Here is a 23,697-nt window from a genome sequence, read left to right on the forward strand (position 1 = left end):
TCTACTAAATACCACTCTAAGGCAGTGCTTTCAAGCAGAGTGGGCAAGGTTTTGACTCTTCTTGCCCCTTGGATGTCTTTGGCTTCAAACCACACTTCCAATTCTTCGAGAAATTTCCTCATGGGTCTCCTTACCTCCACATCACTCCATTTCTTGGGAGCGGAAACCTTACGTAAGGTGCCCCTTTCAACCTCCTTTCCCTCCATCCAGCGCTCTATGACTCTTGCTACTTCCGACCTTACTAACTTCATAAGTTCAATGAAGGACAAGGTGACCTTGGTGCCCGCTCCTGGACTTTGGGTCTGGTTGATTAGCTCTTCCCTGAAAGGACTGCCTTGTTTCTTTTTTCGAAAGCTCCTTGCTCCTGCTTGGATTCCTTCTCTTACCCTCTCCTAATTTGGTGGCTTTACTTTCTCCACTCAAAGAGTAGGAGCTTAACTTTTGATAACCCTCTTCACGTGATGTTTCTTTGGCATATCCACTCGGATTACTCGAACCCCCTTGGGTCTCTTCATTCTAGATGCCACTGCCTTGGGCCCCCACATCTCCTTCTAACATACCAGCTCTCTCACTTGGAGACCCAGCATCTCTCTTGGAAGGGTTCTTCCTTCTGATGGCCTTCTTAGGCGAGGTATCCTGGCTCTTTGCCAAGTCCTCTTGCCTTAAGAATTCTTCCACATTCACGTCTTTACCTTGCTTCTGTGAAGACTCAGCCACCACTTTCTTTCCTCTAGCTATGGCTCAAGTCTCAAAATCTCGCCGCCACAACTACTTGGTCTAGTCACGCCTTGTTGACTAATCCCGCTCTGATACCAATGTAGTACTCCAAAACTTCCTTTTTAGCCTTGAGTATTTTTGTCACCTACATCCAACCACCCTTCCAAGTTAGTAGCTTTCCACTAACCTTCACCTAGTAGCTGAACCAGATGATCCCACGCCTTTCTTGGCCTCCTGGTCACCTGCACCGAGGACTACTCTCCAACACCCAAGACCAAGGTTACTTCTTGGTGAGAGGGGCTTCAGCTTTTCTCTCTCTCAATGTTAGTCGCCCTAGAGCGTCTTTTATGCTTTGGCCAACACCCCCTTCGTACTTGGAGCCAACCCAAGCATCCCATGGCATCCTTACACCATGGCGGGGCCAAGGGAGTCCTCACGCACTTTAAGCTCATGCGACCTCCCCAAGTCATCATCTCCAAGTGCCGCTTTGGATCACCTAAGAGACTTGTTCTTTTTCATGAGCTTTACTACCTTGTAGTGATCTCCTTAGTGAGTCACCCCTTAGCCATACATAGCCACACACTTTAGCCACACACTTTAGAGAGGTGAGTGTCCAAGATTTTTTTTTAAACTGGACTGGACTTCTCAGCTTTAGACTGAACCTTTGATATCACATCCAGCCGCCTAGAGTACAATAACATGGTTCTCATGTACTGCAAGCAGGACTCCTCTTTGAAATGGTGCTCATTCAACCGACGACACACTGACGATATTTGGGCATTTTGAATACGACTTTCTTGTCAGTGGGCAGGATCTCTACGGCTCACCAGTTCCTCTTGATAACGTGTCTCGCCCACAATTCTGCTGCAGCGAATGTTCAAAATCCTAAAAACCATTACAGTTACTGTTTATCAAGCCAGTACTCTGGCGAAGGGGCATTATCCCAAACAATCTGGACAGCCCGGACACCACCTTCGAAGACAATATTGGAATTTCTAACAAGTCTGACAAAGGGCTAGACGAAAGAAAAGCTCACTAGCAAAGATCACCGCCAAGAGAAACGGATGCCAGCATCTCTGGACACTCGTAAGGATTACAGTGTAAAGAAGAGGTTCAATAGGCAGAAGAGCTGAGATTTACGCTAATCAACTTAAGAAGACTCGTGCAGCATATTAGACGCCTCGTTTATGTTAAATCTTTGGAAGTGACGTAGTATTTGAGAAGCTATTTCATTCATTAGCTTTGGACAAGACAAGAAGTTGTGCTGGTAACCCATGCGTTACACTTCATTGATACGAACTTCGAAATTGTCCAGCTTGCGCCAGAACGCTGCAATGACACCTACACAGGACTTGATGGAGCTCTGCAGTGGCCTTCATCACCTATTTGAGATATTCCTACTTGGAAGTTTCCTGCTTGGATGCTTCCTCAAACGTCTCTCCTTCTACTAACTCAGGCACATCATCGTCTCCCTCTTCAATCCCCTCAAGATTATCCTTCTTCTGGAATTGTTGGATAAGTTTCTTCAAGTTATCCAATTTATCAGGTCCTAACTGGTTGATGATACTAGGCAAGATGTCTTGGAGCTTCTTCGTTTGAGAAGGTCCGCTCACCACCCACGTGTTGGCGGCAATGGAGGCTTGCACTGCACACACGTCAATAAAGGTATTTTCATTTAGATGCCTGTACTTCCCAAATAAACTTGTGTTTTGTCGTTTTAGGTCATGGATAACGGACTAACAGCACGGAAAGTAATACCTTTCGGATTCACGAAATGGATAACAGACTCATCCTGAAAAATGTTGACCTCCTCAATTCCAGGAACGGTATTCACTCCAAGTCGTTTCAAGGTGCTCTGCAACCTCTTGTCGTCAGTTGAGGTGGTCTTATGCACAGCTTTCTTCTTCCTGTTAGACGGAACGAAAAAATGAATGGTATGATATAATAGATTAATGAGATTATGCAGACATCCAGAATTTCAAAAAAAACAGTTTTGTGATATCTTTATTTGGAAAATAAAAGAGAACCAAGACTGAGCAAGATCCTTGGAGGTGCATACAACACACGCAAGGACACGGGTTTCAATCACGGGGACGTGAAGAATAAAGGATCATCACTAACCTCCTGACACTGCCCTTCCCACCAGTGCGCACTGCACTAGCCATCTTCATTAGCTTCTCTCTATCCATCTGCTCGGCATTCCATTCAAGATGATTAAATGCCATGCAGTAACAACATATACTCTTTAAAAGTCTACTCAACACCTGATTATGTGAAATACTATGTATACTAGTAAACAGTGATCTTAACAGGGTCAAACCCCCTCCCCCTTCCCCTCCCCCAAATTAGAAATAGAACGAGAGTGGCCACTTCAAAATCAACATAAATTCGCCACACGCCACCACATGACTTCGGAGCTACAGCACACCCAGAGAAAGTGCTGGTAGCAGCTCAACATCAAAACAATCAAAGAAGAACAAAGGGAACACTCCAACACGGAAGAGCATTATCAATGCAACACAGAAGCACACAAGAAGTTGCCCAAACAATTTGTAGCGCGGTCCACAGGAAAAGGGCATTAATCTAACTCACTCCCAAGAAGATAGCAACCGCTGGCTCATCTACTCAAAACAAAGAAGCCCCTGCACGACGGTGGCAGAATTGTGCAAAACAGTAACCCCACCACCATTCCAGGTTGCAGACAAACCTCAACATAACATTCCCTATCTTTCCTCTCTCTAAAACTGCATAAACTCAACAGTAACAACAACACTAACAATAATAGCAAAAACGTAAAAGGCAAACTGAAAAATTTCGCATTACCTAAGCCCTTCGTCTCCACAACAAACACTTGACCAAGGGCTTCAGAGCGTCGAAGAAGACGACTCAAACGTTACTAAGCACCCAAAAACGAGACTTACCCGAAAACACAAACCGGAACAAACCAAACGAAAATGAACCTACACTAAGCACCCAGAAACGAGACTTATCCGAAAACACAAACCGGAACAAACCAAACGAAAATGAACCTACAAACAGTCTCTCGATGCAGTATTCCGGAGCGAATCAGCATCATCGAGACAAAGCAATTGTTGGGTAATCAGAAAAATCGAAGACATGGGAAGACGCGTACCTTGGAAGGCCGTCGGCGACACTGGTTCGGCGAGGGATGCCGAGCTGACCCTGTGAGCTCCGCTGTACAGACACACAGGAAGGAAGGGGAAAGGGAAAGGGACGATGTTAGGGCAACGCTCTGTGTGTCACTGCGGCTGGAGTGAAGAGGGTCCCACGGGCACCCGTGCCCGCGGTGCTCCTCCTCCACACATTTCCCACGGCAACCGATTTTACCTGCTGAAATGAAATATAAAACTTAACTTTCACTGTGTGTGTGTGTGTGTGTCTGAATTGGGATGTATAGATATATATATATATATATATATACACACATATATAGACGCACATTTATGTTGTGCATTACTTAAACAACATTATCCTATTTTCTTTACTTTTTTTGATGTTTTTGGAGTGAGCGTTGGCAACTAGTGGCAATGAGCATGTTTGACAACTTGAAACGGGTTCCCATTGTAACATGCAGTTGTTTTAAACAATTGAAATTACAGAGTTTGGCTTGTGAGAGGTGATTGTTTTGTGATGCATTTTATAAGCCAAAAGGTGGCTGATTTGGAAAATTTTAGAATAAAATAGAATACTACACAACTCTTTGGTTCTTACCACTCCATAATCTTTGCCACTCAAAAACATTGTACTCAATAAAAGATACTATTCCATAAACATTCAGTTTTAGCAACTTTTCCAACATAATTCAAGAGACCAATATACTAAATTGTAAATTTGTTCCCATTTAAGTGATTATGATTTTAGAATATTGTCAAGGTTTAAAGTGTGTGTATGTATGTATTATATATATATATATATATATATATATATATATATCACAAGACAATACATTTTAAAGATTTTCTTGTGGCGCATTTTAAATCATCTCAGATGCAAGACTTCTCCATTACCTCAAATTTCAACAAAGACAAAAAACCAAATCACCTTCAGCAACATTTATTCAAGATGCTATTAATAACTTTTAAAAAGTTGAGCAAACATTTTGACATTCAACAATATCAGTACATTTGCTTGGAAATGAAACATGGTTATCTATGCTAATTCTAGTTTAAAAGAAATAGATACTTACAAGTAAGGACAGTATTGCTCACATGCATATAAGTACCTTTGTGAATTAATTCACATACCTGAAACCTCACCTTATCATTCCTCAATGCAACACTGTCAACCCTCATAGATTGATTGTGTTGCTGACATAAACCATATCCACTTAGATCTCTACATACCATTATATACACCTATCAACCTGATTCCTAACCTACCATCTCAATCTAACAAAAAAACCTCACAACATCCTGAAACATGTTGACAATTGTGAAGAAGTTTTACAGTAAATTACACCATGACAAATTGATATGGACATGACCATTCCGATAAGTTACCATATGTCTAAACAGCATTGCTCCCCATGCTGCTGCCCTGTCGCCATAAACAGGCCTTGCAGAGGATAGACATTTCCAATATACACAGATGCCATGTGCCTCATCTCAGAACCATTGGAACATCTTTCCCCACAACCTGCCTTTGTCTGTGACTCTCATCTAGCCTGTATCACAGAGATGAAAGTTATCCAGACCTTAAATTCAATGCCAAGATTCAATTGCTAATATTATCTGAAAGAACATTTAGAAATTAAACAATTGTATGAATCATCACTTAGAATTCACAATGATTAGTCAAGTCCTGAAAATGTTTTAAAGATTATTTACCGTGATATAATTTCGGAAAAGAATTATAGCAATTAAACCATTCTTGAAGCAATGTACCTTCAGTAAAGAATATTGCAAAGTTTCACATCACGCACCAAAGTGCAGATTCATCTCACTAATGAATTAGGCAACAACCCGATGTAGACTCACTAAAAGCGCCACTAACAGATATGTTGACCTTCTACTGGATTAAATCTAGAGGGTCCATGACAACCGTATCCTTATCTCTGCAAATTCCAAGCAGGATTCAAGTTCCGTACGTCATGGTAAGGAGCACCTCTTGGAGTGGTGAGAAGAGAAGGAGAAGCTCCTTGTTGTGCTGCAATGTGGCTAGCTCCCGGAGAAGCGCCCTGAGGCATATGGTGCCCATGCACAGCTGGAGGGACTCCATAACTACCAAAGCCAGGCGGTCCATTAGAAATCCCATTGCCGGAGCCTGCCGGTCCTCCTCCTCCTAGAATGGGGCTCATGTGAGAGTGACCAGCAGCGGCCGCTGCTGCTGCAACCTTCTGAGCATGTAATGCTGCTGCTGCTGCTGCGTGCTGCATTACCTACAACACAGCAAAACAAAATATCAACTCATACAAACAATTTCTAAAATTAATCAAATCTGCAAAGGTCCAAAAAAGTACATGATTAGTGTCAAAATTAGCCAAAACGCGGACATCTGAGTCACTAAAAATATCGTAGAAAAAGAACCAGTTGATAGCATAGAGCACAACACGAATAAGGATATAAAATAAATTAAGAGCAAGTAAAAGAGGCAAGGTAGTCAAGCAAATTAAGCACGAAAAAAGCTGAATACTCAAACCCTCGAGAATGACTAACCATTTGGTGTTGATAAGGCCGATTGACAAGGGGCATGTAACCAGTCCCTGGGGATATTGCACCCACTAAAGCTGCTGCGGCAGCTGAACTTGGAGACGGGAGGCCTAATCCCTGTGGATAATAACCACCCCGTGCTGATCCACCCTAAAACACAAGCACGAAGGTTCTTGAGATTTGTTATATGTGATAATATCATCAGAGATCGTAAGCACACTTCCGCAGAGAATAAGAGATCAAGCAGTGTAGCCAAAGAGATTATAAGTTTATGAGAATCCCTAGCTAACCAGAAGAATGTTTTCAGCAAAAAGCCTTCGTCCTGTAAAGTAACGGAAATCCCTTTCCTAACAAAATGGAAGACCAGACGATCTTTAAATACCTGATTCAAGTGTTGTGGCTGTCTGCCAAGCAATGGACCCAATGCAGGAGTCGCTCCATGAGAAGAATGTGTTCCGTGGCTTGCGGGGTGTGATGCAATCGTTGCATGAGAGGGCGGTGGACTAGGTGTTCTTGCATACTCCAACTCCCCTTCTTCAAGATCTGCTGAAGCTTGGACTTCACCGCCACCCGCATTAGCAGTTTCTAACTGCACGACAGGGGCAGAAGGTACCTCGGCACTGATAGAAGCTGCCTGAGAAGCAAATGGGAGTCCAGGAGTGGGTGACGTCTGAGACGCATTGTGTGTCTTTTTCTTTGATTCTTCTTCAGTGCTTAACACCTGAACAAGCCGTGACGCATTTAGTTGACGTCCTAACTTATGAGACCGAACCTGTGAGTGACGTGATGCAGTATGCACATCTACTTTAGGAGTGACTTCAGCGCCAGCTGCACTAGCAGTCTCTGAATGCACAACTGGTGCGGCAGGCACATCTGTACTGCTTGGGACATCTTGAGACGCAGATAAGAGCCCAGGAGCAGAAGAAGGTCCCGGAGCAGATAGAGACTGGGTTGCACTCTGAACTTTTTTCTTTGATACCTTCTCAGTGCTCAACACCTGAACAAGCCGTAACATGTTAAGACGACATCCAAATACATGGCAACGATCCTGTGAATACCATGATAAACCTACATAGGACATCAAGAACTCATCTCACTGGGCTAACAATCGGCTATGGTAGAGATTTACTGCCACAGCACAAAAGAAATTGTGATTTGTAAGACCTGCTTCAACATTTGTACAAGGTGATGTTTTTCAGCGGTCAACTTTTCAAGTTTAGCCTCCAACTCTGCCTTCTTGCCACCTGCTGCGTCTTCTGTTACTTTGGCCTCCCCAGCTTGTTCTTTCCCTTCCGTCTGTCATGATTATTTTCAGAATCACAGCTTAAAAGGCGCAACTATTAATGATCTATAATCATGACGTAAATGCAAAGGAAGACAGATCTTTCTTTTTTTAATTTGTGCCACAGCATTGGTCATCTACGAGCAGCAGGGAGTAGATAGCAGACCATGGGAAATCTGAACAATACTCACAGGCTTTCCGATATTTAGTTCCTCGGAATGTACAGGTGGTGTAGAAGGAGCTTCCACTTTGACAAAATCCCGTTCTTCATCATGATTCACTTCCGTCTGACCATCACCCTCCTTCACTATCAATGCTAATTCTGGATTACCATGTGGTCCTTCTTTTTCAGTGCTATCGTTTTCGAGGTTACCCCTATCCCCAGCCTCATTCTCCACAACTTTCTGGTCCAATTCCATCACCTCACGTGCTACTGCGTCAAGTGCCGCAGGCTCGACAGCAACCGGTGCGCCAGTAGCTACAACCTCCTCCTTCACCTTCACCCTACCCTTCTTTGCCTCAATTGGAGGGGCTTCCTCTCTTTTCCTTTTCTTTCTTTCCTTACAATCCACATGATCTTCCATATCCGCTACATCTGTGCATTCTGGTTTAGGTTCGCGCCGAGGCTTGTTGTTATCGAGGGAGTGATCTCTAGATAGAGTCGGAGCAGAAGAATCTTCCATGGGTATGCTTCCATCCCTGTGTCCCTCTTCGTAGCTTCCATGTCGGGTCTTTCGTCCTTGCATATTCCGGTCTTCTCCATCTTCTCCCGCATCATCAATATCTTCATCCATGTAATCTTCCTTGACCTGACCATCACTCTCTCCCCGCCCTTCTCGTCCAATGTCCGTCTCTGGATCCTCTCTGGGTCCTTCAATAGCATGAACATGTGTAGGTGAAACATTTTGGGAGCCAGAGACACAAGTTTCTTGGCGTGTTAGGCAGGAGGTAGTAAAGCGAGGGGTTGCGAAAATGCTGCGCAAAGCGTCATTTCGTTTTTCCAGCGCTTGTCTAAATGCAGATAGCGAGATGGTCGGTTGCGGAAGTGGCCACCGGCGTGGAATCCCAGAGACCTTGTGAAGTTCGCCTCTATACAGAAAAAACATTGCTGCTTTTTCTTCTAAACCCTCTGTGCAACTACCAGAGTCAACGGCCTTGAAAACCCTAATTCCTCACAAATCACAAATTTTCAGATATTGATGATGCGTTCAAATAGTATGCCTGAAACGAGACACAAAGCTGTGAAAAGTCCGCCCAAAAATGAGAAGTAACTTACGACGTCGACTCACGACTTGGTGCTGACTACCGTAAGCTAAACAGGAAGATTACACCGAGAACTGGTAGTCTGCGAAGCACAACGACAAGTTCAAATATCCCACAAGAGAATTACAAAAACAACAAAAAGTCCACACAAAACCACTCGAGCGTGACCTCTCCCACACGAGAATCCCAACCACAAATACGATTAAACTGTGGAACAAACCAAAAGCCGCTAATAATTTCCCTCAGTAAGAACCCGTGTCCCTCCATACCCACAAAAAGGAAAACCCTATAATGATTCCGCCATCGTTGGGTCTACTTGCAAAAATATCAAGATTCTCGTAACACGCTGCACCGACACATTGCCGTCCTCCGCGCCTCTCAGCCTCAAACTAGCGTTATCGGCATTCTCTCACCAAGGAGCAGGATCCGCAGCGAGGAATGTTTCGAGTTCTGCAATGTCATGAAGAAGTCTGCAAACACGTATCGAAACAGGAAATGGAAGACCACCCAACGTGAAATTTCTTGCCCAGAACGAATTCATCTAGCAGTTTAGGCAGAAACGATTACAAGCGCGAAGAGTACGAGAGAAATTTGCCAACGAGAGGGGTCTCTACTGAGCAGCCAACTGGATTGCGCACGGCAGAGAGGTGAACAAGCTCGTCGACGCATCAGGGCGTCGTCATCGCCACGTCGGTTCCAGATGGAACATCCCAACCAACATACATTATTCATTCATGAACTTTCGTCGACGAAAGGCGGAAGAGGACAAATCCGCACGGAATTGGCAAGCACTAAATCGCCAGTGGTCACAAGGCCCGTCGATTGCTGTCTGTGTTCACCGCCAGTTTGCACCAGCGTCGGAGACTTTTTCAGACAATGAGGCGATTTATGGGTCGAGTGCGAAGGGACCGGATGCGCAAACGAGCGAGCCATTCTCAGATCCTGCACACCTCGGTCGAAATTGTGGGAAAAAAGACGGAGAGCAATGTGGATTTGGGACTCTGTTGGATTGGTGAGCAGGCGTGAGATGTTCTAACCAGCAATTTCGACAATGGCAGTCAACGCCACGGTTGCTGCTCTACGAGTGTGTGCCGCAGCGGAACTAGGCTGTGTCAGAGAATATTGCATTGCAGAATCACAAGTGTTGGGATCTAAGAGAGGAGAGGCGCACCGGGAGCCGTGTCCAAAACCCTAATCCATGACCAGAGCACAGTCAAATGCTACACTGGATTCTTATGTCAGGTGCTGATTCTCACGGAGATGCCATTTATGAATGCCCCGGATTTAGTAAGTCGCGTCTGAATGACTAAGAAATCTTTGTTCCAATGGTGAGGCTGATGTCCCTAGAATTGCACGATAGCCAGAATCTAGGCCCCCTGGGGACCTGGGGACTTGATTCTCCTCGAGGGTGTTTCTAATTTCATTCACATAATCATGCTCATTTAGGTGAAACTAGTTAATAATATAAAAAAATTATTATCTTTGCACCATGCGTTGGTGCTAAAATCCCCCCCTCCACTCAGAGCAAATGTCAAAGCATTTCCTTTTCAGAAACTGAGTAAAGTCTCCGTGAAAGCCATGAGTAGAAACATCAATAGAATCATCAACAAAAAAAACTACTGCAAGACTGCAAGTTTCCTGAAGGACAAGATTGAGTAACACTAGTGCAAAATCATGCAATTCGAGTCAAATGGGGGAATTTGAGGCGGAGGGCATGATGAAGCTCTGAAGGCGTATGCTCGACAGAGCTGCTCAAACTTCCGCTGCGGACAGGTAGTCAATCATGTATGAGTGATTTTTAACTTCAATCCTCTGATGGCAATGCACACATGGTGCATAATTTGTCAACAAACTTCCAGAATTGGGAGGGTTTGATACACGGGAGGGTGGAACTGTAAGGTGAAAAGCAGGTTATTTTTAGAGAGATGGGGTTAGGGCTCGGGTTTGGGGTTGAGGTCTTGTTCAGGTTTGTGGAATGGCTGGCTCTTGTTCGTACGCAGATTTGGCAAAGTCAAAGATTGCACACGCTCCTACTGCGCCTTCTCTGTCGGAGGACATCCGGGAGTTTGGGCGATCAGCTCGAAATGAGGATTCCGTCGAACCTGAACTGGTAGCGGCAGTAACGAGAACGGGTAAATTTGCCACTATTCACCGCACGATTCCGAGGGAGGGCGAATCGCTGCCGCAGGGTTACGCACGTAGCAGTGCAGGTTTTTTTTTATTACACACAGAAATTCTCCCCGTTACTGTGGATCAAGAGGTGGTTAGGCAGGAGAGCGCCATCGTCGCGTACTTCGTAGGAGGTAAGCAGCCCTCCCAAGTCCTTAATAAGTGGCTCGATTTAATTCAAGAGCTAGTAGGTGATGATGTAGTGCTAGGTCGGGATTTAGGTAGGAGTTTATTTTGAGGTCCTTGGTTCCAAGGAAGTTACAACTCAACGCTTACTCATGCTTACCCCCTATCGTTTGAGATGGGAGATGTGCATTCTACAGACCTGGACTCTGGGTTCTGATGCAAATAAGCATTCCCACATCGGACTGCGGGTTCCCACATGGGTTACCTTGCGCGGTATCCCTGGGGAATTTATGAAAGTCTCCAACCAGATTGCGAGCGGGCTACGGGTTCTGCTGGGTGGTGACAATCGCAGCGCCGTGAGCTCGGACCAGAGGTTTTGTGTGGCGATGGAGGCCGGTGTTGAATGGCGTACGCTTCTATCCGTCAGTAACGAAGCAACGGGGAAGGTCTCTCTCATCTCTGTTGACTACTGTAATTTGCCGATTCGATGTCAATTCTGTTTAAGCACGAACCATCTGGTAAAAGAATGCACAGGAACCAGAAGCATGAAAGAAATCGGGGGCAGGGAAAACCGTACTAAGACACCTCCACAACCAGGGGCGTCAGCTACCTCTGTCCCACAAGCCCCGTCGTCGACCAACCTTAGAAACCACGAGGTGGAGCTCCCTCTCCCTCCTACTGTGGTTGGGCAAAATCCCACTATTTTAGTGGGGTCGTCTAGGTCCTTGGAGGTAAGGCAGAGGAGCGATCCTGAACCGTCGAGCCAATGTACTGTTCGGTCAGGTAACCACTATTCGAATGGGGAGTCTCGTCTGACACCTGAGCATGAGTGGAATGGGTGAGAGAAAGTGTACAGACGGTAAAAGTCAGTCCGTGGCCCTGCTTTTGAATCTGACCGCTCCGCTCCTCAGCGCCCCATTGTGCAAAGAGGGAGAGGAGGGATTAACGGAACGCAGTGGGTGCAGGTTGAGCAACCCCCTCCCCGACCCCATTTTGACACAATGGTAGAACTTACACATCCGGCAATCTCTCCTTCCTTTAATCGGAGCCGAGTAGCCACATCGATGACCCCAGTAAGACTCAGCCCGAGAACATCTGGCCTTGGAGATAATGAGGCTGACGCCAATATGGAGTGGTTACCTACGGAGCCCCAAGGGCCTGAAAAAGCGCTTCCGACTTGGGTTCAGTCTGATGTACCCACTGGATACGTGTTTGGAAGCCATTCACCAAGCTTAGTGCCCGTTCTTCCCTCTCCTACAGTCAACATGCTACAATCAGGCACTGCCAGGGAGAATCCGCTGATCTTGTCGCCGAATAATGTAGCTCACAGCGATGACTTCCGAGGGCAGGGACGTGACTGCCATACCACAAGATATCCGAACATGGGCAACTTCTGATAACCAGATGATTACACTAGTAGCCGCACCGTCGGAGGGTGTAAGTGGGCAGGGCATCAATGTCCTTTGTATTCAGCCCTATACTGCCGCCGTCCGACCCAACGTAACTAACGATGAGAAGGTTCTTCAGAGTGCCTTGCTGGTCGGAGATAAGATGCCTCCGCCTCCCAGTCCGCCGATGGGCTGCTCGACCCTGGACTCATCTCCTCCCGTGGTAGTTCAGCGGCCCACGTTTGACCTCACCTGCTGAGCGCTGCGCTCTGTGGGAGGAGCTGGTCGTCACGCTACCTCGCGATTGCCGCTGGGTCTTGTGTGGCGACTGAAACTTCGTCACAAGACGCATCGACAAATCCTCATCGAGCGGACTGCTAGTGTCGGAGCGAGAGAAGCCGAGTTTCATAGCTCTTATTAATGCTTTGCAGGTCGAAGACTACTTCCCCTGATGAGAATGCAATCAGGTATTCATGGGACAACAGGCGACAGTGTGGAGTCCGGGTAATGGCCAGGTTGGATAGATTCTACACCTTCCGGCCTAATTGGGTAGGTGACAATCTCATCACAGAGTACGCGATTCGCGGCGACTATGCGCACGCGGATCACCTTCCGGTAGTTTGTTCGCTGCAGATTGTGCCCCTGTCCCTTCGACCCTCTGCCTTCAAAATGAGCGCGCGATACCTAACCGATGAAGTCGTGAAGAGAAGAGTGGCCCAGATCTGGACCTCGCACCTGAGGGATGATTTTCTGAAGAAGCTACGCAGGGTCATTAAATACTACCACGGCTACAGCGTGCAGAAGGCGCAGCAGTACCGCCGTGAGGAACTATACTGGAGGACGTGCATGTCTCAAACCATGGAGGACCTACAGGCTGACCCGTACGATGTCTCCTTGCAAGAGCGGCTGGGTGCTGTGGCGAGGGGCTCCAAGAGTCGAGGCGCGGAAGGAAGAAGGGTCCCGCATTCGTAGCCGGGTCAAATGGAAAGTCGTCGGGGACGTCAGTTCCAAGGAATTTTCCCTAGCGAACAAGGACCAGCGGAGGCGAGGGTACTCACGGGGCTGACGGACGCGGGTGGGACCCTGGTTTCAGACCAGGCCGGGCTCGAGGGAATCTGCCCCAAGTTTTATGCTGATCTATGCTCAGCTCCGACTGTTTCGGCAGTGGGGGCTCAAGCGCTGGAGCTTTGCCTGGAGTGTGTGAGTACCAGACTCACACCCCAGATGATTTCCCTGCTTCAGGCTCCCATCACCATGAGTGAATTGGATGCTGCTATACTCGAAATGGCCCCAGGAAAAGCCCCTGGCCCTGATAGTGTCAATACAGAATTTCACAAAAAAAAAAAAAAAAAAAAAAAAAATTGGGAGCTGATTATTTGGTGATGATCCTCACCAATTACTGAAGAGTGAGTCCATTTGGTGGTCATCGGCGTGCTCTCTTATTGGGCTTGGATTCTCAAAATTACGAGCATCGCAGCTCCACAAAACAGGCCTACGACGGGTAAGTGATGCGAGTATCAACACTAGGTTCCTCAACCATCAAGAAGCTGCTGTGCTGTTTGGACTCCTACCAGAGGAAGCCGGAGCTTGGGAGGCGGCAGTCTCCCGCCTCTCCCGACACTGGAACTCACTCCTCGAACAAGAACCTCCCCCGGCCAGAAGTGGAGAATGGGTGGGAGCCTACCAATCCAACGAGGAGGCCTTCCCGACAGTGGTCTGGCAGGTGGCGGAAGGCTTAGAGTGTTGTGTGGGGGTTCGCTTTCGGTGACATTATTCCCCCATGCCACTACGCGGTATACAGTTCTCCCGTCCTCTCGATGGCTGCAGCCAGAATATCTCGACCATAGCCAAGGCACAGTGGATATGCTCCATCGGGTCCGAGTAGTCAAATTTTGAAGGGACCCAAAGAAGAAATCGACTTTCCTCTTCTATGGCAAGATTGCTGATCTTTCGTGGGACCCGAGTAAATTTGAGTGGCGGTCTCGCACTGAGGCTGTCCCGTTCATGCAGTACTCCGCGACGTTAGGAAGGGAATTACTCAGGGAGAAACACGGTATCCCCAAGCCTGCCATCTCAAAGTGGCCCCGCATTCTTGCGAATTCATACAGATTGAGGTGGAAAACGGTATGGGTGAAACAGCGTGGGAGTAAAGAATCGGGGCTCCTCTGGTTGCTTTTGGCACAGAGACCTCGCGGTGAAAGCCTGGCAAGGAGGGGTCGATCACTCTATTTCTCTTTGCTGTCCCGTCTGCCCACGAAGGTCGAAGTCAATTTTCCACCGTATTTGGGAATGCCCCTTTGCACAACATGCTTGGCAGTGGGGCACTCATATCCTAAACTCGTTGGTACACGGCAGGGATGTACGCGGACCGTGGCAACCTCTATCGTGACGTCAGGGTCTCTTCTCAGAGAGACTCCCACGCAAGTTGGCCCCGTTCAGCCTGGTGTGATCGCAACTGAGGACAGTGATCCTGCGGACGTTGTGGGCGGAAAGAGACGACGATGTGTTTGACGAGGTCAGATGGCATTCAGCAAAATTGTTACAGTCGGTGTGGCTTGGCATTCTTAACTATGGGCAAGTTGAGTGGACTGTAGTGTGTAAATATTGGAAAGCACGGCGAGTAACTAGTGCCAAACTAGCTCGTCGCTCTGTGCAGAGGTGGTGCAGCCAAGGCGTGTTTGATTCAATGGTGAACGATAACCCTCAGTGGGTATTGTCAGGAGCCGCAAAGGGATTCGTCTTCCAGCCACCATAGGAGCTCCCAGCAGTCGGGCGGTTGGGTCTCGGCTAGACGCGTGTTGATCCTCGACGTTTTGTCTGGACGCGGGTCGTGTAGGATAAGTTGTGTACTGTGCCACCTAATATTTAATGCACCAGTCGTCCATTCCTAGGCCGTCTTCGGATGGGCAGGTTGTAAAGTATGATGTCTATGGCAATAAAGGGCTACCTCTGTTTGTTTCGAAAAAAAACTTTGTTCCTGATATTGACTTGTGCGGTGGATTTTTTTCTTTTTTCTTTTTCTTTGACGCAAATAAAGATTTATTTATTGCAAGGATTAGTGTACAGAAACTCTGCTATGTCCGCCCAGAAGGATTAGGTTACTGACTACAACTAAGGCCAAAACTATCATTAGGACTAACTAGATTCTACTCCTATTTATTTTGACGCCAGGAAACCAAAATTTCGGTTGTACACCATTGTCATTGGAACTCTTGAATCCACTCATCAGCTTGTAAGGGTCTGAGTTGAGTTGTATCTGTTGTTGTGTTCTCAACCATGCCATTTTGCCATAATCTACTAAGTGCAACCAGATTGTTTGGTATAGCTTTTCCACTGCCCAATGTACTCCATTAAAAACAGCATAATTCCTCTTGATTCAAATTAACCTAATGACCACTCCCCCTAGCAGAAGCCAAAGCCGGCTCATTGTCTTAAAGCGCCTCAGAATTTTGTATGGAAATAAACAATGTTTTTACAAAGAGGCAAATTACAAGAGGGTTGCATGCAGGTTGGTTGTGGTTCTTGCAATACTAATATTTTGTAAAGTAATCATAGGAGGGCTCTTATTGATGGTACCATCATTTCCCTTCCTTTGCAATATAGTTGTTTGTTTTGGGTTCAAAACAAGTAACTAGAGAATGTGAATCCTCCATCTACAACCTTGTATTGCAAAGCAACACTTCCAAAATCTATGTAAGACTAATTCTATGGTGTTTATCAAACACACTTAGCAACTTTGATCTATGATGCCATTTACTTTTTTTTCTCTACTTGTTCATAACTACGGCTTAGTGCTAAGTAAGCAAAAGGAGCCTCGCTTCTTTCTACATCTTTTTTATGTTCTATATGTTTGTCCACTTTAACTTGAAATTTGAAGGCAGCATTCTGCTCTACTTCTAAATTATCACATTCTAGATCACAAGTCCCTCCTAAAGCCAAAGCTCTCTCATTTTTGTTGTATAATGCATGAACAAGACTCGCCTTAGCTATTGATAACAACCAAGATCTCATATTAGATGGTGAATATAGCCATAGCATAAGATGATGGCATTTTTACTTGTCTCTTGTCATACAAATACAATTTGAGATCTTTGAATGGTGTTGATGGCATCAATTGCATTCTCAGCCTTCTTTGTTGGTTGGTTTTGTGTATATTAATATTCTATAGAAATTTTGATCAAAGAATTTGTTCGGCCATCCACCTTATATATTTTGATAGCAAGGAATATCTAATGTTCTTTGAAATTCAAAGTGATCTCTTCGATTGGACTAACTTGTCATACCACCATAGGCAAGAGTTCTTCATGGAGTAGACTTCTGCCTACTCCCTCCTTTGTAATTGTGCTATTGGATCTATCATGAACTAGCTTCACTATTGGCAAAGAAAGATAATCAATGCCTCCTATACATCTTTCTTTCTTTCACAACCAAATTGATTTTGGGCTTCCAAAAAATTAAGAAAGTTACGATTTTATCACATATCTCTATATTTTTTTCAGCCCATTGTGATGAAGTTGTATTGCTTTGACCTTAGAAAATCTTGAGCTAATACATGGGATTACAAGATGATGCCAAATACTAAAGTTGAGTCATTTCTCATAGCAAATTGGGAGAAGGTAAGTAATAAAAAAAAGAAGAGATTTCTAGGATATTACAATTCTGATCCATACCATAGATTCTTTTTGACTTTGATATTTTATGATGGTAAAGAATTCCTAACTTTGTTGCCAACTCTCTCTTGAATAAGACTAAAAAAGACTAAGATAGTGACATAGCATTAGATGTAAATTGGAGTTACTTGGTTCTATAGCCTTCACAATCCATTTAATCATTAATGCTACTAGTGTATTATTTGGATTAATGAGATTGACTCTCTTCTTTTAAATGGATTAATAGCATCAAGCCTATGCAACTTTTATGTAGATCTATTGGATGGTTCTCTCATTGCTAGGTACTTCCTAAGAGAAGCTTTGATCTTAGAAATGCTTCATTTAGTACTACTCTAAAGTGATATAAAAAAGAATGTGGGAGAAAATAAAACACTATTGATCACCTTTTTTTTTGTTACATTAAGCAAGTTTTAATGATTTATTTTCTTATCTATTTTTTGTTCTAGAAGAGTTTCAAAATCTATAGATCTAAGAAAGATGCCAAAAGATGTATCTAGTAATTTGCCCATTATCTTTTTATTTGCTCAAGATATTTTCAAGTTACTTATTAACAAAATGTGAGTAGATAAAAAGCCAAATCTTCAATGGCTATTCAATTTGAGCCAATTAATAATTGAGTTAGAACCTAAGCAAAATGTGTCCAAAATGAAGGCAGTATGTTTCACATTTTCTTCCTTGCCAAATAAGATTAAAGAAGTGTTATTTGCATATTGCACCATGATTTTTTGCCTATGTCTCATAAGAAGTTGGATCCTTTTAATGGTTCTTAGTTCAACTTCTTTAAAAATCATAGAATTGACAGCTTCCACAACTACAAAGAAGAGGTAGAGAGCTAATGGATATCTTTGCCATATCTCTCTCTTAATAAAAAATGATTCAAATAATGATCCATTGATCTTTACCTTTGCTAATGTATTAATATATAATAGTCTAACTATGAGATTAATTTCTTTGGAAAAGCCTATCTTGTCCATTATTATAAATAGGAAGTTCCATTCAACTATATTATAAGCTTTAAAGAAATCTAGTTTTAGACAAAAAATGGATTGGCCAAATTTTTATATCTATGCCATTGTTTTATGAATTAACAATAAGTTATTAAGAATAAGAAAGAAGAAAAATTATTTCATACTAATTATCTATATAAATAATAATTAAAGAAAAAATTATAATTCCTTAGCATAACTCTTGTAACCTATATTAAATAAAGTAATTAGCCTCCAATAAGAAATTTCATATATTAGTCTATTTTTATGCAACAAGGCTATTAAACCTTGTGTTACTCTTGGAGGAAGGCATCTCTCCCTTATATTTTCTTGAAACATGAATAAATAATCTCTTTGATTAGATCTCAAATTATTTTATGAAATTTTAATATGATTCCATTAAATCAAGGAGATTTTCTACCTTACACTACATTTAATGCCTTCGTAAGTTCAACCAATGTAAGAAATTTTGTAAGGTTAGATTTCATTTCTTCATTTAATCTACTATCTACATTACTTCATATTAATTACTCAATATTTTTAATTTCAGTAGTAGCTAATTGCATCACATATAGCTTACAATAAAACAATCAATAAATGTGAGCCATCACCTCTATTTTGTCATGAAATTATCTATGCTTAAATTTTAATTCTCTAACATAAGATATCATAGCCTTCTCTTTATAGATTCAAAATAAAATAAAATACAACAATCTTTAATTGATTTCAATTTTACTTAGGTGCATAGTATTTGTCTTGCAACCATTGTGCCTTGTATTTACTTTAAGCGATCATCATACAAGACTAGCTTCAACTCGCCTTAACAATCTTCCTACATTCAATTATAAGGCATCTATTGTAATGGCCAAATCTTGCCATATCAAGTCTTTTGCTTAATTATATTCTTTTACTTTATAAATATAATAGACCCTGTAAAATTGCATGTATTTGTATAGCTTATAAAAGAATAAAAGAGATGACAAGGTGCTACAAAAATATACCTATTTGTAATCTAAGTAGGTAGAATAATATAAAAGTAGATTAATTTCAAAATATCTTCTAGAAAAGCTTCATGGAAGCTTTCTAGATGCTATTTTGATTTTACATATGTTTGTAGTTGATTGATAGGTTAGAAACTTGGTCAACAAGCTATACATGTGCCACATATATTCGTAGCTTGCAGAACTAGTTAACTATGTAGTAGCCATATAGAAAACTTGTCTTGCAAGTCAAGATATGTATCATACAAAGTCAACACATTTTTGGATGTCCTATTAAACTTTGTCATATAGATCCTAGGTAGATAGTATATATAGAGGCAAAAGTAAAGCTTGTTAAAATGAAAGGTACAATGGTACAAATACAAGAGTAATTGAGGGAGTTAATGTTTGTGATGTATCAACTTAATTTACCACTACGAGGAGCAACAAGAATGGCAGGAAGTGAAGATATAGATATGATTGGAAGTGCTTCAACATGTATATTAAATCATGTCCCTTCTCCTATGGTGGAACATGCTTTTGGTACTAGACAACTAAGAGTTGTCTTGCTTAAGGAGTTTGATGGCACAAGTTCCAAGTTTCAAGGATTCATCAATCAAGTATAATTTGTGATTGAACTTCAATTTCAAAGCTATCCAATTTTAGGATCACAAGTTAGATTCATTGGTACACTTCTTTTAGGTTCAACATTATCATGGTTTTCATCTTTTTTAAAAAATAAGAATCATGGATACATACATTTACCTCATTAATTACTTATATGATTAGATAGAAGTAGGTAAATATAGATTAATTTCATAAAGTCTTTTAGTAAAGCTTCTTAAAAGCTTAATAAATATAATTTTGACTTTAGATGTATTTGTAGGTTGAAAACTTGGCCAAGAAGTTCACCATGCATTGGTAGATTGTGGAACAAGTTAAGTCCATATAATAGCTTGTGGAATAAACTAACTATGTAGAGCATACATAGATAACTTGATTTACAACTTAAGGCATGTGGTTAACAATGTCAACATGTTTTAGAGGTCCTAAAGGATATTACTACATAATTCCTAGTTAAGAGTATATATTGGAATGAATGAAACCTTCTTCACTCTTGTCAATGTCATTCTAGTCCTTAGTCTTGTTTCAAAACTTTCTAGTATTTTTATTTTTGGCAATAATCATTCTAGTTAATATTAAATTAACTTTCAAGTGACTTTTTAATTTTTTTTAGTGATACAAGAGTGTATCGAGGATTTTCTTTCTATGAGATTTATGTCCTTGATAATTTGACAAAAGTGCTAACATATTATTTTTGTATTGTTTTAGAAGTGAGTGGATTGCTTCACTTTTATTGTTGTATTTTAAAGGTTGCAGACTACCCACCTTTTAAACAAAAAAAACTTGTTTTCTAACATTAATCTTTTCTTAAAGAGAGTGGATTATCCCTTTTTGTAGAAATTTTTATTAGAGGTTGTGGTTTATCCTCCTCTAATTTAACTTTTTTGGATTTGTTTGAATTGCCTATGGAAGGAAAGATTATAGATGCTACTCTTAGCGGAAGTAACAATAGATTTACAACTATTATAGATCTTCATGAGCTTTTCAATATTCTTAGAGTAGAAATCTCACATATTTCTAACGTGAATCATAGAAGTACTATGTCCATACCTATGAAAGTAGTTCAGAGTCTACGATAAGAAATTACGCAATAGAAGGAAGGAAACAGATCAAAATCATAACCAAATCTAGGGATTTTTGCTTCTATAAGTATGACAGAAGCAAGGATTAGTATGCTTAAGAAGTTTCATGGAATAAGTTCAAAATTTCAAAGATTTTTGTAACAAGTCAAGCTCTATCTAAGGTTACACCCTTTTCGATATACTGATGGATTTACTCAAGTTGGATTCATAGGCGCACTTCTATCAAGATGTGCTCTCTTTTCATTTGCGTCTTTAATGGAAAAAGATTTGTGACTCCTTTATGATTTGAATTCATTCCTAGAAGTATTTATGGCCACATTTGGAGAAAGTGATCAAGAACAAGTAGCAAAGACCAAACTCTTATCTTTACGATAAGGATCACAATCAGCCACCACATATGCTACTGAATTTTCAAACTTGGCTTGCAATGTAGATTGAAATGACAAAGCACTTATCAATAAATTTTGATATAGATTAAAGGATAGTGTCAAAGATTTATTATTAACAATATCAAAATCAAAATCTTTAGAATAATTTATTGCTCAAGCTATTGCATGCAATAATCAATTATTTGAAAGGCATCAAGAACAAAGACTTGATTCAAGAGAAACAAGTCAAGTAATAGCGGCAACTTCCAAGTTTTCTAAAACATATTCTTCGAGGTTGGAACCAATGTAAATTCATATGATATATTTTAAACCTCTCACAAAGTACGAAAAGACTCGACGTTGCCAAGAAGGTTTGTGTTTATATTGTGGAGAAGCTGAGCACACTGCTCAATATTGTCCAAAGAAGCAACGCAATTACAAAATGAGGAGCAAAATTACCAAAGAAGATAATGTATTAAAAAACAAGTTTTTCCAACTACAATAGGAATTGTGCAACTAGAATCAACGTGAAATACCTAATAAAGATCTTATTCTCTCATCACACCATTCACCTTGTTTTATAATAGATGTGTATTTAGGACCTAAAAATCACAAAGTCTTTGCCTTATTAGATTCAAGAGCCTCAACTTGTTTTATAGATGAAGATTTTGTCAAAAATCAAAAATTACCTTTAGTCAAGAAAACTAAATCTATACATGTAGAAGTCATAGATGGTCATTCCTTGTCTTTTGGAAATGTTATCCATGAGACGATTTCTTTAGATGTAACAATTAAAGATCATAACAACATAGTAGTATTTAATTTAATAAGATCTTTTTCTAATTCGGTTATTTTGGGATTATCATGGCTAAAAATATATAATCCTCAAATAGATTGGATATCTTGTAACCTTAAATTTTTTGGTAGTGTAATCCAAGATCAAGTTAGTGAAGTAGAAGCATAAAAGTCTAGTACATCCAAATCTTTATTGGTAGGTAGGAGAGCTTTCATGCATGCTGCAAAAAAAAAAAAAAAAAAAAAAAAAAAAAAAAAAAAAACTTTTATTATATATGTTATAGCCACTTTTAATGGTAAAAAAATATCAAGTGATATTTTTAACTAATATCAAGAATTCCAAGATATTTAAAAAAAAAAAATGTAGATATTCTTCCAGAGCATCGACCTTATGATTGTTCAATTGATTTGTAAGAAGGAGCTCAACCATTATTCGAACCAATCTATAGCTTATCGTAGAATGAATTAGTTGCATTAAAAGAATACATTGATGAAAACTTAGCAAAGAACTTCATACACCATTCTAAATCCCTAGCTGGGGCTTCTATCTTATTTGTAAAGAAAAAATATGGATCTTTGTGGATGTATGTAGATTTTCAAGGACTCAATAACATTAGCATAAAAAATAGGTATCCCTTGCCTTTAATTTCAAGAGTTCTTGACCAACTCAATCAAGCAAAGATCTATATTAAAATAGATCTTTTAGAAGCATACAACTTAGTTCATATCAAAGAAAGAGATAAATGGAAGATTGTTTTTCAAACTAGGTATGGATATTTTGAATATAATGTCATTTTTTTTGGATTCACGAATACAAAATCTTATAAATGATATTTTTTGTGAGTTTTTGGATAATTTTATTATTTGTTATTTAGATGAAATTCTAATCTACTTTAAGAATACAAAAAAATATGAATTTCATATATGTCATTAGTTACAGAAACTTAGAGATACAAGCTTATATGCCAAGTTGAAAAAGTGTGTATTCCACACTACTCAAGTTGACTTTTTGGGATACATCATTTTCAATGAAGGCCTTATGATGGATCCCAAGAAGATCCAAACTATCATAAATTAAAAGATTCTAAGAATAGTATAAGATGTATAATACTTTTTAGGCTTTGTTAATTACTACCAAATCTTCATCAAGAACTTTTTTCAAGTTATAATTTTCCTTAGACATTTGACTTTTAAAGACAAATTGAAGTAGAATAAAGAAGTAAAAGCATCATTTGATGCTTTAAAGAAAGAATTTACTTTGGACTAATCTTACATTGCGTCAATTTTTTCAAGATATTTTTTGTAGAAAAAAATGCGTCAGACTTTGCTATGGTTGTCGTATTGTCACAAATGGAAACAGATGACAAACTCCACCCAGTAGCTTTTTATTCTAAGAAATTTTTAGCAGTTGAGATTAATTATGAAATCTATGACAAAGAGCTCCTTGCAATTATGGATTCATTTAAAGAATAGTGACGTTATCTAAAAGGCTCTCCAAGTCCAATCACCATGTATACGGATCATAAGAACCTCAAGTATTTTATGTCAGCACATGTTTTGAATTGTCGTCAATCTTGT

General features: G+C 41.2%; 4 protein-coding genes across 12 annotated transcripts; 2 read left to right on the forward strand and 2 right to left on the reverse strand.

Annotated features, from left to right (window-relative positions):
• Positions 1 to 1,976: 1,976 nt before the first annotated feature.
• LOC112279177 (nascent polypeptide-associated complex subunit beta) lies at positions 1,977 to 3,938 on the reverse strand. 2 transcript variants are annotated; one of them, XM_024513365.3, is made up of 4 exons: positions 3,851 to 3,938; positions 2,839 to 2,906; positions 2,476 to 2,624; positions 1,977 to 2,362 (listed from the first exon to the last, which is right to left on the reverse strand). In XM_024513365.3, the coding sequence occupies exons 2-4, from the start codon at positions 2,904 to 2,906 to the stop codon at positions 2,115 to 2,117; spliced, it is 465 nt and encodes a 154-aa protein (XP_024369133.1). In that variant the 5' UTR covers positions 3,851 to 3,938; the 3' UTR covers positions 1,977 to 2,114. The 2 variants fall into 2 exon arrangements, with proteins under 2 accessions (XP_024369133.1, XP_024369134.1); XM_024513366.3 differs by lacking the exon at positions 3,851 to 3,938 and adding an exon at positions 3,541 to 3,791.
• Positions 3,939 to 4,806: 868 nt separating this feature from the next.
• LOC112278711 (uncharacterized) lies at positions 4,807 to 9,483 on the reverse strand. 6 transcript variants are annotated; one of them, XM_090256780.1, is made up of 7 exons: positions 9,201 to 9,341; positions 7,860 to 8,889; positions 7,551 to 7,682; positions 6,769 to 7,383; positions 6,393 to 6,536; positions 5,825 to 6,115; positions 4,807 to 5,401 (listed from the first exon to the last, which is right to left on the reverse strand). In XM_090256780.1, exons 2-7 carry the CDS (start codon positions 8,772 to 8,774, stop codon positions 5,393 to 5,395), a joined length of 2,106 nt encoding a protein of 701 aa, XP_090112906.1. In that variant the 5' UTR covers positions 8,775 to 8,889; positions 9,201 to 9,341; the 3' UTR covers positions 4,807 to 5,392. The 6 variants fall into 6 exon arrangements, with proteins under 6 accessions (XP_090112906.1, XP_024368131.1, XP_024368129.1 ...); XM_024512361.3 differs by lacking the exon at positions 4,807 to 5,401 and adding an exon at positions 8,945 to 9,013 and having other exon boundaries at positions 5,604 to 6,115; positions 7,860 to 8,832; positions 9,201 to 9,342; XM_024512363.3 differs by lacking the exon at positions 9,201 to 9,341 and having other exon boundaries at positions 7,860 to 9,050.
• Positions 9,484 to 11,378: 1,895 nt separating this feature from the next.
• Positions 11,379 to 15,583, forward strand: LOC112278712 (uncharacterized). 3 transcript variants are annotated; one of them, XM_090256786.1, is made up of 2 exons: positions 11,379 to 11,672; positions 12,183 to 15,583. In XM_090256786.1, the coding sequence occupies exons 1-2, from the start codon at positions 11,379 to 11,381 to the stop codon at positions 12,621 to 12,623; spliced, it is 735 nt and encodes a 244-aa protein (XP_090112912.1). In that variant the 3' UTR covers positions 12,624 to 15,583. The 3 variants fall into 3 exon arrangements, with proteins under 3 accessions (XP_090112912.1, XP_024368132.1, XP_073388303.2); XM_024512364.3 differs by having other exon boundaries at positions 12,192 to 15,583; XM_073532202.2 differs by having other exon boundaries at positions 11,409 to 11,882; positions 12,192 to 15,583.
• LOC141045105 (uncharacterized) lies at positions 14,619 to 15,583 on the forward strand. Its single transcript, XM_073532205.1, has 2 exons — positions 14,619 to 15,129; positions 15,271 to 15,583. Exon 1 carries the CDS (start codon positions 14,619 to 14,621, stop codon positions 15,123 to 15,125), a length of 507 nt encoding a protein of 168 aa, XP_073388306.1. The 3' UTR covers positions 15,126 to 15,129; positions 15,271 to 15,583.
• Positions 15,584 to 23,697: the final 8,114 nt, after the last annotated feature.

The sequence above is a fragment of the Physcomitrium patens genome, chromosome 2, assembly GCF_059467195.1.
Source record: "Physcomitrium patens ecotype Gransden chromosome 2, ASM5946719v1, whole genome shotgun sequence".
NCBI classification, from domain to species: Eukaryota; Viridiplantae; Streptophyta; class Bryopsida; order Funariales; family Funariaceae; genus Physcomitrium; species Physcomitrium patens.

What these genes read in the sequence shown, in the direction of transcription:
- LOC112278711 (XM_024512362.3), bottom strand. Translation starts at nt 8,774, where the DNA reads ATGTTTTTTCTGTATAGAGGCGAACTTCACAAGGTCTCTGGGATTCCA. An exon ending in AACTAAATATCGGAAAGCCT is followed by an intron (nt 7,683 to 7,859) that starts GTGAGTATTGTT and finishes TAATCATGACAG; the next exon opens with ACGGAAGGGAAAGAACAAGC. An exon ending in AGCCACAACACTTGAATCAG is followed by an intron (nt 6,537 to 6,768) that starts GTATTTAAAGAT and finishes CTTGTGTTTTAG; the next exon opens with GGTGGATCAGCACGGGGTGG.
- LOC112279177 (XM_024513365.3), bottom strand. Translation starts at nt 2,906, where the DNA reads ATGGATAGAGAGAAGCTAATGAAGATGGCTAGTGCAGTGCGCACTGGT. An exon ending in GGGAAGGGCAGTGTCAGGAG is followed by an intron (nt 2,625 to 2,838) that starts GTTAGTGATGAT and finishes TCCGTCTAACAG; the next exon opens with GAAGAAGAAAGCTGTGCATA. An exon ending in CCATTTCGTGAATCCGAAAG is followed by an intron (nt 2,363 to 2,475) that starts GTATTACTTTCC and finishes ACGTGTGTGCAG; the next exon opens with TGCAAGCCTCCATTGCCGCC.
- LOC141045105 (XM_073532205.1), top strand. Translation starts at nt 14,619, where the DNA reads ATGCAGTACTCCGCGACGTTAGGAAGGGAATTACTCAGGGAGAAACAC.
- LOC112278712 (XM_073532202.2), top strand. Translation starts at nt 11,409, where the DNA reads ATGTGCATTCTACAGACCTGGACTCTGGGTTCTGATGCAAATAAGCAT. An exon ending in CCAACCTTAGAAACCACGAG is followed by an intron (nt 11,883 to 12,191) that starts GTGGAGCTCCCT and finishes CAGTGGGTGCAG; the next exon opens with GTTGAGCAACCCCCTCCCCG.